Here is a 16,748-nt window from a genome sequence, read left to right as displayed (position 1 = left end):
GTATCAACACTTAAAAGTTGAAAGTAGTAAATTGATCTCAGTGTTGTTGGTTCACTGCGGCAGTGGGTATTGTCATCAACAGAAAACACAGTGTGAAATAAATTGTGTATCGAAAGAACTTTAATTTTGAAACTCTTTTGACGTCGAAACAGTGCGCAAGAACTGTCATTTTAATTTGGAAAGACAGGAAACAACATATAGAGCAGAGGACATGAAATAAGACAGAACAGAATATGGGAAGACAAAGACGAAGCATGTAAATGGGGGAGAAAACGACTATTTGATCTGATTTGATGATGATAATATTGAGGAAGTGCGGAACAGAAAAAGGAAGTTTCCAACCCACTCAAATTGAGAAGAAATCAGTGACATCAAGCTCAGTTATGATATATTTTTTTTATTTTGGCTGCTGCAGTGAGGAAAGCAAGATGACGGCTATAACTTTAAAAATGGGTCTTATTACGTTTATTTCGAAGGAAAAGAGGAGAAGGAAAGAACGCTTCTGATGTCCTGCAATTTTTCGTTAGTAATATTTCGCCAGAATTGGTGTAAAATTCAGCGTCTTTCGCCATTTTTCAAAGGATCCATAATGTCAATTTTTACGATCTCTGGAAATGAATTTCCGAACGGAAAACGAAACTCAAAGAAGCGAGGCTTCGGAATTATTTAATACCCCGTTCCTCCTACAAAAGGCACCAAGTTTAGACAAAAACAGCCGCATAAGCGTAAAATACAAGTTTCCCTTCTTTTGCCGGGAACGAAAACAAGAGAGCAATTCATTTTCCCGCTCGAACCTAATGGCTTCCTTGGCAAATAACGAAAAATTTCTTTTCCTTGCTTTGGCTAAAACTCACTCGTAAATTTTAAGTTTTCTTTTGCTTCATATAATTCGAACATAAATCAGAGCAAATTTTGTTTTTTCCCAATTTCATTACCAATTCAAATCGAGTAACTCAACGATAACTCATGTGGTTCACTTGGCATTCACCGGAAGCTTTTTCTTTCCTCGGGCGCTCTAAATGCCTTTTATTGATCTTTGATAGTTTACTTTTGTATTCCTGCGTTCACGTCCAAATCCGCCATTGTGGAATACTAATATATTTGTTCCCTCAAGCATTACATACCTACTATGGAAATCTTGGAAGATCAATGCTTAGGGTTTCATCGATCAAATCCAATTACGTCACTCATTCAAGGCTAATCCAAAGCAAATTAAATTCGACGATTAATCCTGGAGGCACTAAATAATAGATATCCACCTAGAGCCTTATTACCTTACCCGCAGATCTTCTAGGTCAAATGTCAGTATTTCGGATCCCTAAAGGATATCTTTGGATTATATATAATCGATTGGTTAATAAATAAAATCCATGATCCCATTATCGCCGAGCCAAAGACCAAATAAATTTTCCGGCCCGCTTATCCAATGCCCGAAAACCTACAAAGGCCCTTTCCAGAGAAAGGTGGGAGGCTCGCGTACGCACGTCGATATTGCGAAGTGTTTTCTATTATTAAAAGGTTCGATACAAAAGGAAAGTAAAAATAGGATTTCTGGCGAAATGTCGGCATATTGTTCCATAAAGATGTATAGCTTTTATTTGACGGCATATAAATGCGAGAATGGCTTTTTAAATTTGAATGGCAGGTGGTTAAAATCAGAAAGGAAAAGCGATTTTTCGTTTTGATAGGAACCATTAAGGTTCTGCACGAAAAAAATTTGAAGACACTCCAAAGTATCACAACTTACCAACAATAAAATAGCGGCTAATTACCTGTAATTTCGGTTAACACTCTAATCTGGCCCATTTGATCGAGGCAGTGAACGTGACAGAAATTACGCCTTTGTTTCCCAGGTTTTGATCATGGAAAAACAATTTGGCCATGTCCGTTTCTATTATACGACGCAGGATTATTAGTTGAAATTGAAACGCCCAATTTAGCATTTATCCTAATTACTTATTTCCTCTTTTTACCGCGTTGAAATGTGAGAAATGGCTCTTTTGTAAGTGTGCAGCCCCAAATGTGCTTTATGACCCTATCACTCCCTCCTTCCAAAAAAAATGAATGTATTGGCCACCTAAATGTACGTCTTTGGGACGTGCATTACCATCTTCCAGGTAAGGCAAAGTGGGATTCGTTTCCTAATGGTAATAAAAAAGCACTGAACGCCATTTTGGAATGATTTTTTATGGCTCTATAAAATAATAAAAATCTCATCTAGGCGTAATCAATATCCCTTTTATTGTAATGCGAAGTAAAAAAGTAAATTTGGTTTTTATGCTTTCAGACCACGCCTTCAGTTACGGCCATTTTATTCTTCAGCGTGAAAGATTGTTCTTTAAAATAAGGTTTCCGATATTTTTGAAAATAGAAGGTGCTGCCTTGTCGTCTTAAGTAATGCGACGGAACATTAGACTGGAAGGAATGGAGAGAGAAACCGCGGAGGCATTTGTACATGATAAAAGTACAGAAAGCATAAAAAAGACGTAGGGAAGAGAAGGAGGATGAAACATCGAGACGAAGAAAGGAAACAGGGCTCTATGATGGCAATTTCGACATAAAAATTACTAAATGCGTAATAAACCTCGCCAGGTCAAGTTGGTCGACTTCCGGATATTTGACGTTACGGAGTATCGACACTGTTCTTTTAGAGCGTACTTTCAATAATGGAACCCTTAGGGTCTATAAATTAATGTCTCGATAGCTTTGCCAACTAGAATATTTGCGTACCTTTGCTTTCAGTAACCAATTGGTTAGTTCCTTCGTTTTATTGTCAAGACACTAATATATTGGCCATTAAAATGTTATTTGTTAAGGAATATTTTGCTTTGAATTCGATGCACGTAAAGAATCTTTGAGTTTGATTTGAGAGACCGACAGGTGTACTTACAGACGTGTATTTAAATACGGTGTAATTGGGGTTATCGAAAGAGTGGCACCTACCTGCCTGTGCGATTTTCTGCCGCTACTGATGAAAGAATTTTACAATGAGAACAGATTGGGGTATTCTTAGTTACAAAGGAATAAGGAAAAGTAAGGGTACAGAGCGCAACAGACAAACTAATTAAAACTTGAATATCATTGAAACATTATAAAATTGTTAGAAATAGCAATAGGCAAATAAATAAATAATATATTTAATAATAATCATCTATGAATAAATAATATATGTTACTTAAAAATAAATTTCACAAAAATCAAATAAATCCATTTATGGGAAAACCCCAAAAGCAACAAAAATTCCCGTGAGAGGGTAAAACGCTCTCCGACCGGAGTGACGTCACAAAGCGGTATTCTTGGCACACAGGTAGCACCACACACAATAAACTGGGGATTAGTGAATAAATTTGGGTTTAACAAGTCTATCTAATCTCTTTATCAGCTAATTATTCGTAGCAGCTTTCAGGTATTTGGCACGATATACATAACTGCGCATATGAGTAAAAATATTGGGTTGAAGTGGGAAACAAACGGTTAAAACTATATTAAAAAACCATACGCATAATGGGCATTTAATGCTTTTTATTTTTTTGGTAAATTTTCTCAAAAATTTTCAGTGTTCTAAAAATTCCTCAAACGAAAATCCTGAAATTCTCGAAATTTGCGTAAATTCTTGAACATTTCTCAAATCTTAAATAAATTTTCTTAAAAAATTTACGGGAATATAATTCTGAAAGCTAAACCAAGTCGTTATACCAACCGAGTGCAAGAGACAACTATCGAGAAGGCGATAAAAGAATCGAAATTGGAGGATCTAACTCAATAACGTGACGACAAAAATGTTCAATGTATTACCGACTCAGCTTGGGTAATCGTAAAAAGGTGTAAGTAAATTAAAAGAGCGTACAAAAAGGATTTACCAATTGATTACTGGTATTCGACAAATCGTACAATATTGGGCATGGAGATAAGAAGGCTGCGCTAAAGAAAATGAATACAAAATCAAAGCTAGATCGAAAAAATAATCATAAATGAGTAACGTTTTTCTAAGCTTTTTGACATATTTCTTCGTCAAGTCTTAATAGCCTGCACGCTCTCCAGAGTTAATTCCGTGTGAGTTTTTACTACGCGCTAATTTTATAGAATATTTCAACTTTTGAAAAACCACTTTATATCAGTTTGAACGAACGTCAATAAGACACTCTGGAAGGCAATATTAAATAAGCCTCAAGGAAAGGTTCAAATCTATTTTTATATACAGAATCCAGTATGAATCCTTCACCCCCTGTAGGGGTAAAACTCTAGCAACTAGATTGCAAGTGACTATCGGAGTACAGGGACCCAAAATCGATATGGTTTGTTTTCGGCAGGGCGAAGGACTGCAATAAGGGCGGAAGAGAGCGATATTCACGCGTACAGAGTGGAAGCGAGGTCGGGGGTTAAGGGGAAGGATTGCGTATGGTACGCCATGTTACGATTTGAACCGCACAAAAAACATTTTACACATGAACATTGCAAGAAACTTACGACCGGTCTTACGGTTTTGTCAATACGCGCTCCACTACCGGCATACGTACGAGTTTGATGTGATTTCTCCCTCAGTTTTATCCCTTATTGGTGTCGTGATGTTGTTACACGCGTAAGTATATTTTTCTTTAAGGAATTTTGCACGATTTTTGCCAATTAATAGTCTTCGATTTTTCAAAAACAACAAATACCAAACATTTAGAAAAACTCATAAAATCTGTTTCATTGACAATTTATAAACAACTTAACCCGCTTTTCATCGTTTCGTTCAGCTTGAAATATTTTTGCTACAATCAGACTAAAAGCTCCAAAAATCAGCATTAAGTCTTCGTTGACGGTTGAAGGACTGAACCAATTATGAATATCCGGCACAGATATGCTCAAAAAGAAACCGGTAAATCAAAAAGGAAAGTAGTGCATTTAGAGTCAACATAGCAATCGTCCCAACCATAAAACTTGAACTTGGTAGTTACTTAAACACAATAGTAGCAGAAAGATTTCAGGGTTCTTCATAGGACATTAAACAACTGTATTGTTTGAGGCATATTGTATGATTCAGACTTTTATCGATGATTTTAAGCAAATTTTTGATGATTCTGTTGGGATATGATATAAAGAATTTATTACAATTTTGTTTTCCAATGTTTTAAAATATCCCAAGCGACCTTCAGAATTCTAATTTGGGATTACAGGAGTTACAAAGTTGGTTAATTTGCAGGAGATTTGCCATTTTATTAGACCCTTTATAACGCCATAAAATCCCAGAAATTTCAGTACGCTAGTTCTGGTGAGTCAAAGTTAAATTCTTTTTCTTTATGCGATTTTTTTCGTTACTGAAAAGGATAAGAATATTCTCTATACAAGCTTCTTTAAATTAGAGGTAAAAATTGTCCTTCGCTTAGCTCAAACTCTTTATTAAAAATTCAAAATACTCTCTGCGGATACAGTCCAATTTAGCCAGTTAGGAGTTTTATTTACAAAGGATTTTCTTTACTTAAAGATTCTAGTAAATTAACTGTTAAGGTCAGCTAAAATTAATTTTCTTTTTTTTTTATTATCAATTTTTTTACTAAAAAATTTGACAAATTATGGTATTTTGGTCAATCCAACTTGCCTACTTCGTATTGGAGATTAAATTTCAGTTTTTTGTCATGAATTTGATTTTTTCAAAAATGAAAAAGAAAAATAACTTCTAAGACCAGTTCTTATAACTGCATGTTGGAGGTTACATTTCGTTCCTTCTTATTATGATAGTTTCTTTTCTAAAAAATCTAGAATTATCAACTATTAAAATCTGCTTGTGTTACTCTATACCAGGGGCTCAATTGCTGTTCTCTTGTACTAAGAAATAAAAGAAATTCTACTATTAACATCCTGATTGTTACTGCGTTCTGAATTTGATAAACTTCCTGCAGCTGCATTTTATATTTGGGCGTAAATATTTATCCTGAGCTAAGGACTTTTATTTTACTGAAAAATTCAAATATTGCCATAAAATCAGATCACGTTACTTAATAATATTGGTTGATTGAGTTTAGCAAAACCCAGCTTAAGTCCTGGTTAAAAACTCGGCCTCAGGGTTAGATGTATAATTTCACCTTTCGGATGGTTTTTGTCTATATAGGGATTTCTGATAAACCACAGAAAGCAAATTAAATTGGCGTAAGTAATTAGTGTATTTGAGGGTAAAAAAATTGTAAAATTTACAAAATCCCCCTTTACGTTCTTTCACAACCTCGACTTCTAAACAATCTCTAGATGCTCTTGAAGGAAAACGCAGTAACGAAATTTGTCGTTGTAATTCTCAAAAATATCCGATGCATCATTAAATTTTGTAAATTGATATAGGAAGGACACTTGGTTAGAGTAAAAAAGGGAAAAATTAGGTAAAACCATCCTCATTTGCTTTAACTTCTGAGCAATACTTTTGTAATTTTGAAGGTAAACACCGCAATAAAATTCGCAGTTTCAATTCTTAAATCGTTCGAAATTTGCATGCAAATTAATCCGACGCAAACGAGTCACAGGGAAAAGTGTACTTGGGGGCAAAAAATAAAATTAAATAAGCACCCGTGAGGAGTCAAACTAGCCCCATTAGAGCATTACATTTCACCCCGAATTCTATGTTCGGAGTAGCGGAAGCATGACAAAATCCCAAAACTGGGTTAGTGTAAAAACTCATAAAGCTCTCCTTGGCTGAGAAGCGCCTCATAAACAAGTTGCCGCTGAAAGATATCCGAAGGTGCGAAACAAGCGACGATCGAGGCAAGGCAAGCCAATGCATCGTGCCCCCATGCATGCAATCGGTGCGCCGCTGTTGTCGTTGTCCACTGGCTTTTCTCTCATTCTCTTTTGCCGAATCTTGCCCGATCGAGAGCAGCCATGATGGTTGTAGGTTAGAGTAAGTGCCACCGAGAGCAAGTACGCTCAAATCCTAGTAGGCGGTAAACGCGGCAGGTTCACGCGCAAGTGTACGCGCTAAGGACTGCGAGTTGTAGCGATAGCGATTGTTTCAACAATTGCAATCGGCCTCTTGCACTCTCTTCTCGGACGTAGTGTGCGTTGTTGCGTTGTTTACGCGATTGTGCTGTGATTGGATTGCTTTTGTTTTTTCCCTACTAAATGGCGCTTCTTATAAAGTGACCCTCTTTGGAGGTTTTGTTGTGGACTTGAACTGTGAGTATTTTCGTCTCTATGGTTTTTGTTTCATTTGCTGTTCTTTGGTGTGTGTTACGACCTACCTCAATGTTGTCGTTTAATTTTTTTTTTAACGAAAGCTTTGACATTTTTTTATTGTTAATTTTTGTATTAGGAAAAGTGCATTTTTGCTGTTCCACAATTTAATCGAATTTTCAGTGTACGTCGCCACTAAAAAATTGCCCTTTTCATTCCCAAAACGATATTCAGGGGGGATGTGTCTGTCATTCGCCATCAATTAAACTGCATTAACGGCGTATTGATTTTGCAATTATTGGTAACCAATCACAGAGGGAATTTTTCTTGCGCCGCACAAACGTAGTTTTTAAATGGGGCTTTTTCTCTCGGCCGCTCTATTTTTGCGCATATCCCGAATTTTTGCCATTGCGCGCCATTGTCCACTTACTAATTTTTAGTGCTGTATTGATTTTATTTATTTTAACGTTGCTGCCTCGAACGAAACGCAATGGAAAGGAAAACCCTCGAGATTTCCACGTTTCTTCGGATCGGAAAAGCGACCGGTCCTATACCGGGTGCCCTGGAAAAGTTGTCTCACATATTGTAAGTTGTATGTAAGTTGTAACCTCGGTTGTAACCAGTAGTAGTAGGACGGCGATTGTGCGATTGATGAATGTCGGACGAGTAAACTAGTTTTTTTATTTTGATTTCTTTTAGAAAAGCCAATCGGTAAATCCTCCGATAAATATCCTTAATTTTAATTACCATGCATCATTGCCTACCTTCAAACACATTTCACTTCGCTTAAGTTTGTATACTTCTCTAATTCTGCGAAATTGTTTGCTGGTTTGAAATGACGAAACACAGACACAATTCCTACATCTAATGAGTGAAATTTAATATTTTAGGTTTCTTCTCCTTTAGGGCGAAAGAAAATTTACCACATAGTTTAGATGACTTCATCTCCTAGCCCAGCGTAAGCTTCCATACTTAGTACTGAATCATAGTCGGTACTAATTGAGGTATTAATAATTCACCTAATTGCCAAGCTTTCGGCTAAAATTACAAAAACTCCCTGTGGATCTAAATTCCATTAAATTGGCTTAATTTCCCCTTTTTAGAAAACATTTATAATTTTTTTAACTTCTAAATACTGAATACTACAGAGTATCCTTACATCTGAAAATAGTATATTGTTCAAGGAGTGACGAAAATAGCAATTGCTCTCAGTGAGAGAACAATTTACCAAATGAGACGAAGCCGAGTTTGGTAATGTTCTCGAATTACGGCAAACGATTTTCGAGGAATAACACACTATTCTATTCTTACGACCATGCATGATTAAAAACGATAATCGAATTATTAAACAATTTAGTTGTTATTAACGACATCAGGCGCACTCGTGCACGTTGCGCTTCGACAGTGTACAGAGAATCAACGAAAAACAGTAATAATCAATTCCATAGGTAAATAATTACAGCATCATTGTATTGTTGTGCTACTCGACGTTTACCCAACAGAGAGAGAGAGAAATCATGTAGTTTTTGTCATGTGTCATTCTGCTTCATATCATGGTTCATCATTGATCACTGTCATCAGATTTTAATTTTCGAAATATGCTATTCGCGTACTTCCAACAAAATACTGCTATGAATGACAAACTGTGTTTACGCGGCACTGTCAACGTTACGGAATATTCTATCTCTCGGTTATACAATGGAAATAGCTCTATTTTGGCTGCGATAAACATCAGTGCTTCAGCCGTCTTCAATTGAAAGTTTCCAGTGATCAAAGTCTACGCTCCCGATAGATCTAAAAGTTCCTCGTATATCTGTTCGCAAAAAGGGCTGAGAGGTGTTTTGAAATACTCCTATTGACTGCAATAAAGCTCAGTATTTCATCCGCCTTTCATTGGAAGTATTTAGTGATAAGATATGCGCCAGAGAATTATTAGCGTTTATACATTAATTTGGAAGGAATAAATTCTTCTGTGTGGAATTATTACCACACACTTTACCATACTACGGCAGTGTTTTTCAGTGTAGCACCTACCGACCATTGACGTACATCACATCCATTTCGAAGTAATAAATTCGTGAAAATTAAGGCTAAAATCTTCACTGAAATAATATCCTGGCTTAATTCTGATAAATTCTTCTTGAAGCCACCCCAACTTCAGTTTGTCTTGAACAACAAACGCGAAATATTTCCCTTTTCGATTTTTCGAAACATTTTTGTCATGTGAAAAGGCACCCCATATAATATTTTGACCTGTTCTTAAGGCAAGTAAAACCCACATGGGGTGAAGTGCTGCAAACTGAGAATGTCAGTCTGAATGCCTTCATGTCTAAATTGCAAACATCTGGTATCCTGTTTCAAAAGTAGTTAGATGCGAAGAGATATGATATACTCATGTATTGTGTTACCTGCATTTGAGTTTAGAGAAACTGCCAACAAAATCTTTCTTTTTGAGCCAAAAACACAAATAAAAATCATGGGGTTTCCATATAAATTACCTTAGATAAAGTAAGAATTAACGTCTACCAGTGTGGTGGTGGCCCACACCTCTTGATTTGTCTAACTTGTTCAATTTTCGAGTTAGTTATTTCTAATATTATTACCGGAAATTGTTATTTTGGAAGGTAATCATGAGTGAAAAATTCTGATCTATACCCCGAGGGGTGTTCTTGACTTCCTGAAGTAAAGTCATTACTGCATTAAGTTCATTTAATGTCCATTAAGTTTAGTCCCTCAACTGTAGAATCATGTTAACGAAACTTCAGAACTAACGACCATTCAGACGCCCTAGATAGACGAATTATTCGTTTACCAATGTACCTGACAACAATTTACGTATTTATGTATTATCCAAGGATTACTAGTCGTGTAATTACTGGTATTATGGTCCAACCTTGTTATAGAAAAATTACCTATCGAAGAGATCCAAAACCTAAAAAGTCCGTGTAGTTTTGCAATTTATTGATAGTGAAGAAATAGAGATGAATGAGGCACTGAAATAATGCATTTTACGCTTTCGGAAAAATTCATTGAAAAAATACGTTTAGTAGTAGCCATAAGTTTACTTCTTACATTAAACGAAGACTATCACTTCAACAATTTCGAAGATCTTTGAAGTATTTTTTTTTACTTCTCCTATATTAGATTCTTTAGTATCTGACTCGCCCAAAAATGGTATATTAATAGGCCTTTTTTGTTATTCCTTTGAGTCTTGGGTACGCGATAAATGCTTAGAATTTAAATGTTCGCCTGACAAGCACACTTTCGTACAGTTTATTTCAATGAGACATATGTACGCCTTAAAATAAAAATAGAAAAATTCATTCAAATAATTTATCGCTGTGTTTACATTTTTTAAAACACTTGCACAATCTCGCAAGTATTTTCAGAACCTAGCAATGATGCCCTGCTTTTATTTTCAGGTTTTTCGTAAGTTTTTATTGGATATTAAATATGTCATTCCACGTATCTTTATAATTATATATTGCACGCAGCCAAAGACATATTTTACAGGTTATTTTTGTCCTTTAAACACGAGTTGAACACATTTTTTCCTGTGGCTAAGTGTGTTTCAAAACCACTAGTCCCCCCTAATAACTTTCCGTGATTTAAGCTATTGCGTTACAGTAGTGTCAGGAATAGTACAGAATTTATCGTGATTAATTAATACAGATAAAAATAATTTGTTAAAAAAATACGAAGATGTAGGTATCGCACGTCTACATTTAAATATGACTTCAAGCATAATATGTTAGAAGTGAAGAAAAAAGATTCTAAGAATTTTGTGTTTTCAAAAGGTTTATCAAGTTTTAATCTGGATTTACATCATGTTTCCAGAGGTTTACATAATTCAACAAACTCATTAACACCGTTTAAGAAAGAATTTCGTAATCCATAGCAGGTGTACTGCAGTTTAACGAGGCGATACTAGGATGTTTTTTTATAATTTATTGCTTCTTTTATAATCTATTTTGATCACAATATTAGTGCACAATATATTGGCAGTAATTCGGGTTTTTATAAGCAATCTTCCTGAATCAATAGATGGGAGTAAACTTCAGAATTTAATGGCAACATCCAGTTTTAGGTGGTCCAAATTGGCCTGGATGGTGGTAACAGAATTTACAACCGTTCGTAATGATTCTTTTATTATGAATTTACAGCGGGCCTTTCAAGTTTTTTTTGCCAAAATCCCTCGTATAATTTAATTGAATTTAACAAGATGTACAATATCATAACTTATACTCCTATTTAGCAGATTTAGTAACACGATTTATTTCTGTTGGTACGTGTAGCGCTCTCCTTCTTCTCTTCCCCTTCTCTTTGCACTTTCTTCCTTCCCACTTCAGCGCCATATTAGGCGAAAATTATTTCCAAAAAAATATAATCAATTTTATCGTATTCGATTTACCATCAGGTTGTGACTTTAGCCGGAACCAACCCAATCCTTAATCGATTACTTTAGATCTGTCAATAACTCAAAGTTCTAAATAAAAGACCTATTGGTTCATTTTGGATTATGATATGGATCGAATTGCAGTTGATGTTGATGTTAACTCCATTAGTGATTTATTGTTCAACAAACAGTTTTCGTTTAAGATTAAATTGAAACAGCTACAGGTTTTGGTGGTTCTTGTTCTTTCTAAACTATATATAATTATTGTTATTCATTTTGACCTCCTTCTAGAAGGTAAATACAAATTAGAACAGTTTAATACACTCGAAGACATTTACTAATGACTCATTAACATTTCCAACTAAAGCTCGTTACATTACGTACATACGTAAACTAGCACTAATTGCCGCACAAATTACATTTGGATACTTCTTGATATATCTTCAGGTTGCCTAATTAAGAAATTCTTCCTACACGAAAATACTCAATACCGATAAAGTATTGCGTTATTTTTCTGTATCGACCATTATAAAATTGTTGGGAACCGTTAAATTCTTACCTACACATCTATTATGCTCAAGAAGTAGATATTCAAGAAATTGGTAATAAAATAAATAAACATAAATTTGGGTAGATTAATATTCCGGGACATCTGTGGGTGCCGCATAGCGCAATTATCAATACAAAACTTTTAGTACTTATGAACATGGCTATTTTTAAGGCTTACTTCATGTCGGGTACGTACTCCGTTCATTTGCTTAAGGTCTGGCTTGAAGTACCATCAACACCATCAGTATTCCTTTGATGAGCATGTTGTATGTTGGGGTCTATTGTTGAAAGACTGCTAATGATATTTAATGAACAAATACTATGATTTATTACGATTCATACGGGATGCCTGCTGTTTCGGTAATCGAATTTCTTTGTTTGACTTCGCAATTTGCATATTATCCGACGTAATTAGTTTAACGAATTTTTCGTTTTTTGCTTCAAAGAAGAGCACCATTATCTCCCATGGAATCATGGAGATTAACGATTCCTTTGATTGAAGGATAGGTTAAAATTTTCATTACTTCAGAATTGGTAATTTTTCAGTCGCCTAATTCTTTTGTACCTGAGGCTGCAACTAGTTCCGACATTGGTTGAAAGCGACTTTTATGAAAATCATTATTTTTTTTGTGTTTTCTATTGAGATAAAATTATAATTTTTTTCCCATTATTACGATTATTTTCCCGAGGCCTGTATAAATTAATAAAAATCTCTTCATTTCTAGGTAATAAATTCCTTAGGCAAGTCTTATAATTAGTCTTAAGTCGTGGTAACCTTTCGCGCACTTAGAAACTTAAATACCTCGTAAAACGAGTTATTTTTAATTATGATACATTTATTATTTGGGAACAGTTTCTAATTATGATCGTTATTATATTTAAAATATTTCGCTCCTTGATATGGGAACCACCTTAATTTTGAGGTACTACTTTTCAACTAGTGTGTTTGTACTTAAAATTTTTTTTTTGGTAACTTCCTGTGAGAAAATCAAAAGCTATAATTGGCGTGGTGCCCGGCAATTAAAAGTTTGCTTCGGCCAAAACAAGTCTTCAAATCGCGATTCTAATATCGAGAATTTTCGATGATTAAACACAGCCAGTTCAATATACCCAGGTAAATGAATTTAACGCTGTAAAAATCCCGTTAAACACTTCACAATTTAAGTGTAAATTGTTCCATCGTAAACGAAATATTTAGTCAAATACCGACGTAAGCAGCAGTGTTAACAATTAGTAATTACAGCTCTACCTTTAGAAATGATTAAATGTAATCTATCGAATAAATTCTTTAAAATTCAATCATTGCTTTAATTTCCTCTTTGAGTATCTGTTCAATTGTATAATTTTTTGCAGCGTTGCCACACTTCGAGAAACATCCCTCCATTTAAATGCAACTCTAGCCACCATAGTGCTGGTTTGAAGCACAGTACAGCGCTGTGCTTTCGAGACCTCCCTGTATCAACCGGCACCATCATTGGCATAGAAATTGCCCCTTCCCTTTGCCCAATGGGGGCCGAGACCTCCCCCGAGCAACAGTATTCGTTGCGGTGGAATGATTTCCATTCATCCATCCTCTCCTCATTTCGACATCTACGGGACGAGGTAAGTTTTCATTTTTTATTAGAAACTTGTGGAAAGTAATCCACACATCAACAAGGTCTATAACGTCAACGTTCACGAAATTTTTGGTACTCACTAAACTGATCTATTTTTCAATTTGCTTCACACAAATCGCCGCCTCGTTACAAATCTAGTGATTTATTCAGCCAACTGAATTCACGGTACTTATCGTATGCCGAATTTACTCAGCAAAATCAGGAATTCGTTAGCTAATTTTACTCACTGAGTTAACTCAAGGTGAAGTCAAACTCTTAGAACCAGCTCATGGATCAGTTCCATTCATCCATCACGGCACGAAATATATGTAGAAGTTTTAAGAAAGGGGAAGAGTTTGCGATAAAGGTATGAAATAGCAAGCGAGTTGGATCAGTCATTTCAAACAATTTTGAACGAACATAGTATATCAATCGTTTGACTTTCTTTATCTGAATCCAGATTTAAATTCCTCTAGGGAAGTAGGAACATAATCCAAGAATTGACGGTACGAACATAATTCAGAAAAACGTGGTTAATGAATCTGAGATAAATACTCAAAATCTATCAAACCTTCCCGCAGCTCGAAAGTGCCCAGTTGGTTTGTTAAATGATATTGACTGATGACAAATGACGTCAAATGATGAAGAAGGGTCAGAAAACGAAATCATCTACTAAATCAATGCGTTTCCACGAGTCCACTTCTACTCTGGAACTGGGAACACCTCCTATGATCTCAAAAATCGAAAACTTGTGGATTATCGTGCATTGCTTGGCAAACCTTTTTTTTTGCCTTGAGAAGGTGGAAATCTTAGACATCCGGCTATCTGGTGTTCTCTATGAGGGGCCCGATGGTAACAGCCGGGTAGTGTGGGATTTGGGATAACCTCACCTACCCACTAAAATCACCTCCTCTTTTCTCCTTGATCCCATTTGGTCAAGATTACTCATGCACACTTATCCATTCTTGATGTTATCCTTCCTTCTCTTTTTTCTTCTCCACTACCTTCCTTCCCATACTCTCCTCTACCATTTCCTTAAACTCTCTCTAATTCTCCTCACTCTTGGTTAGTATCTTTTTGGTCTCGTCTCGTTCCAGTTTGAGCCCTTTCTTCCTAACTCTCTCACTGCCTGGCAGGCCTAGAAATTGTCTATGTGGAGTTAGGAAGAATTCAGATATTCAGTTACCTTTTAGATGATTTTAACAAAATTTGTGTGTTGGGTAAGATCAATAATCATGAGTAAAACTATTCTTTAACGGCATTAGACATAATAGCGCATGACTGCTCTTATACAAGAACAATTATTTCTCGGCGGCTCTCAACCAATGGTATATAAAGAATACATGATATGAGCCCATAATGATGGATTACTTACACAGAACTGAGTCTCGTCAGACTAATGCTAAATTACCCATGTAAACGAGGCGTGCGCACCTTTAATCATAATGATGTATACAATTACTCCCAATAGCATTAAAGAAGCTAAATGCATGAAGGTTAATACCCAACATCATTGTTTTGCATTGTCATTGTCGCCTGCACTGGCGGCATGATTGGCATCGGTCAGTTTTGAGTCAGAGCGGCACAATTCGGACAAACTAGTCTACCTACCGAACAATGAAATGTTTTGAAATACTGCTAATGGTTTTTTGTACACTTGAACCAGTGCTTAAAGATTGAAATTAACGTGACAATGCACTTCTTAGAAGACCTTTGTCTTTGCTACCAAGTGTGCCTGCTGGACCGTGGAGCATTGGGATTTTGAAAACGAAATTGTAGGCCAGTTTGGTACAGGTTTCATGATGGGATTGGTGAGAATGGTGGCTACGGTGGGATAGGTCAAGGTTATGATGAATCATTCTTGAGATTTACGCATTGCAACTATAGCGTTTGTTTTGGAACACGTACACCGATTCACAAGTTCAAGTTGGAGTGTCTGCAGTACCAGCCTTATAGGAGGGTGAGGTTGGGCGACGGCCCAGAGCGGCTGATTTTGACTTAAAATGTTTTCATTCGTTGCTAAAGCCAGCCCTGAGTATCTGTAGAAATCATGTATGTAATGTGCCTCTATTTTTAATACATTTTCAGTTCACCGTCCCGACATTTCCTCCATTTATTCACTCTTTTGGCCTAAACGCCTCAAGCGATATGTCTATCAGCCCATCCCTAGTTCCACTATTTTATCAGCTCCCAAGCCCATCACAATATCTCATCATCATCCACTAATAAATCCAATCTTCAGACATTTATTACTTTGTAACATAATTTAATTACCCCCTTGTAATCGGGCAATCAGTGATTTACATTTTTTCCTTAGATTAATAACTACAGGCACTAGAGTACATGGAGATAAAGGGTACCTTACAGTGCATTGCATGACCATTAGCGTGTAAACACGCAAGTGGTTTTTGAAATGTTGTTGCACCTCTGGGAAACATAAAAAGCAAAATAAAACATTTAAAAATGCATAAATTAATGTTAAATCTGTATATTTTATTCGTAGTTGATGTGGTTGACATATTGCGATATAGGTGTGGATATTTTATGTCTTGTGATGTCTTAATTTTGGGTCATGTAATAATACGAATTTGGGAACGTCGGTGTAGAAACATAAACCCCTCGCAGCCAAAAAGGGTCGATTCAAGGATCATATTATCAGGTTTTCTCTGAGAACCCGATAGAGTTCGATACATGGACTGATTCGCTTTTAAAGAGACGTGAACCCTTGTGTCAGGTATGAAAGTAGTTCTGGTAAATTCCAGTGTGTGATTAAATCTATACATTGCGAAAAGAAGGTTTATTTTCTGCTACAAATAAATTTAATTTTTGTCTGAATTAATTGATACAACAATTAATTGAAGTAAATGCACTAACCGCAAAGCAGATCTGTTTGCAAATTTCCATATTGTAATTTTTATTACTTACTGCCTTTGCATATCCATTGTGCCCGCTTGTGCGTAAACACTCAAAATACCAGACTTAAACTTAATCTATATATGCAAAAAATTTTAATGAAAACATGGATGAAATTAATATACTATTTTATGTTGCTATATCCGGAATAAAAC

General features: G+C 35.8%; 1 protein-coding gene across 5 annotated transcripts in view; it reads left to right on the top strand.

Moving 5' to 3' along the window:
• Positions 1-4,464: 4,464 nt before the first annotated feature.
• LOC136415777 (protein abrupt-like) overlaps positions 4,465-16,748 on the top strand; it is a 30,055-nt gene continuing 17,771 nt past the window's right edge. Inside the window, exons 1-2 of one of the 5 annotated variants that reach the window (XM_066400570.1) lie at positions 4,465-4,579; positions 13,439-13,687. In XM_066400570.1, the coding sequence (XP_066256667.1) occupies positions 13,592-13,687 (96 nt within the window). In that variant the 5' untranslated portion in view covers positions 4,465-4,579; positions 13,439-13,591. Of the gene's footprint in view, positions 4,580-6,708; positions 7,221-11,754; positions 11,831-13,438; positions 13,688-16,748 lie in introns of those variants that run through there. The other 4 variants (XM_066400572.1, XM_066400568.1, XM_066400569.1 and 1 more) reach the window with 4 other exon arrangements.

This window comes from Euwallacea similis, chromosome 21, assembly GCF_039881205.1.
Source record: "Euwallacea similis isolate ESF13 chromosome 21, ESF131.1, whole genome shotgun sequence".
In the NCBI taxonomy this organism is placed as follows: Eukaryota; Metazoa; Arthropoda; class Insecta; order Coleoptera; family Curculionidae; genus Euwallacea; species Euwallacea similis.
Note: the sequence above shows the minus strand (reverse complement) of the source record. Positions and strands in the feature narration are given on the sequence as shown.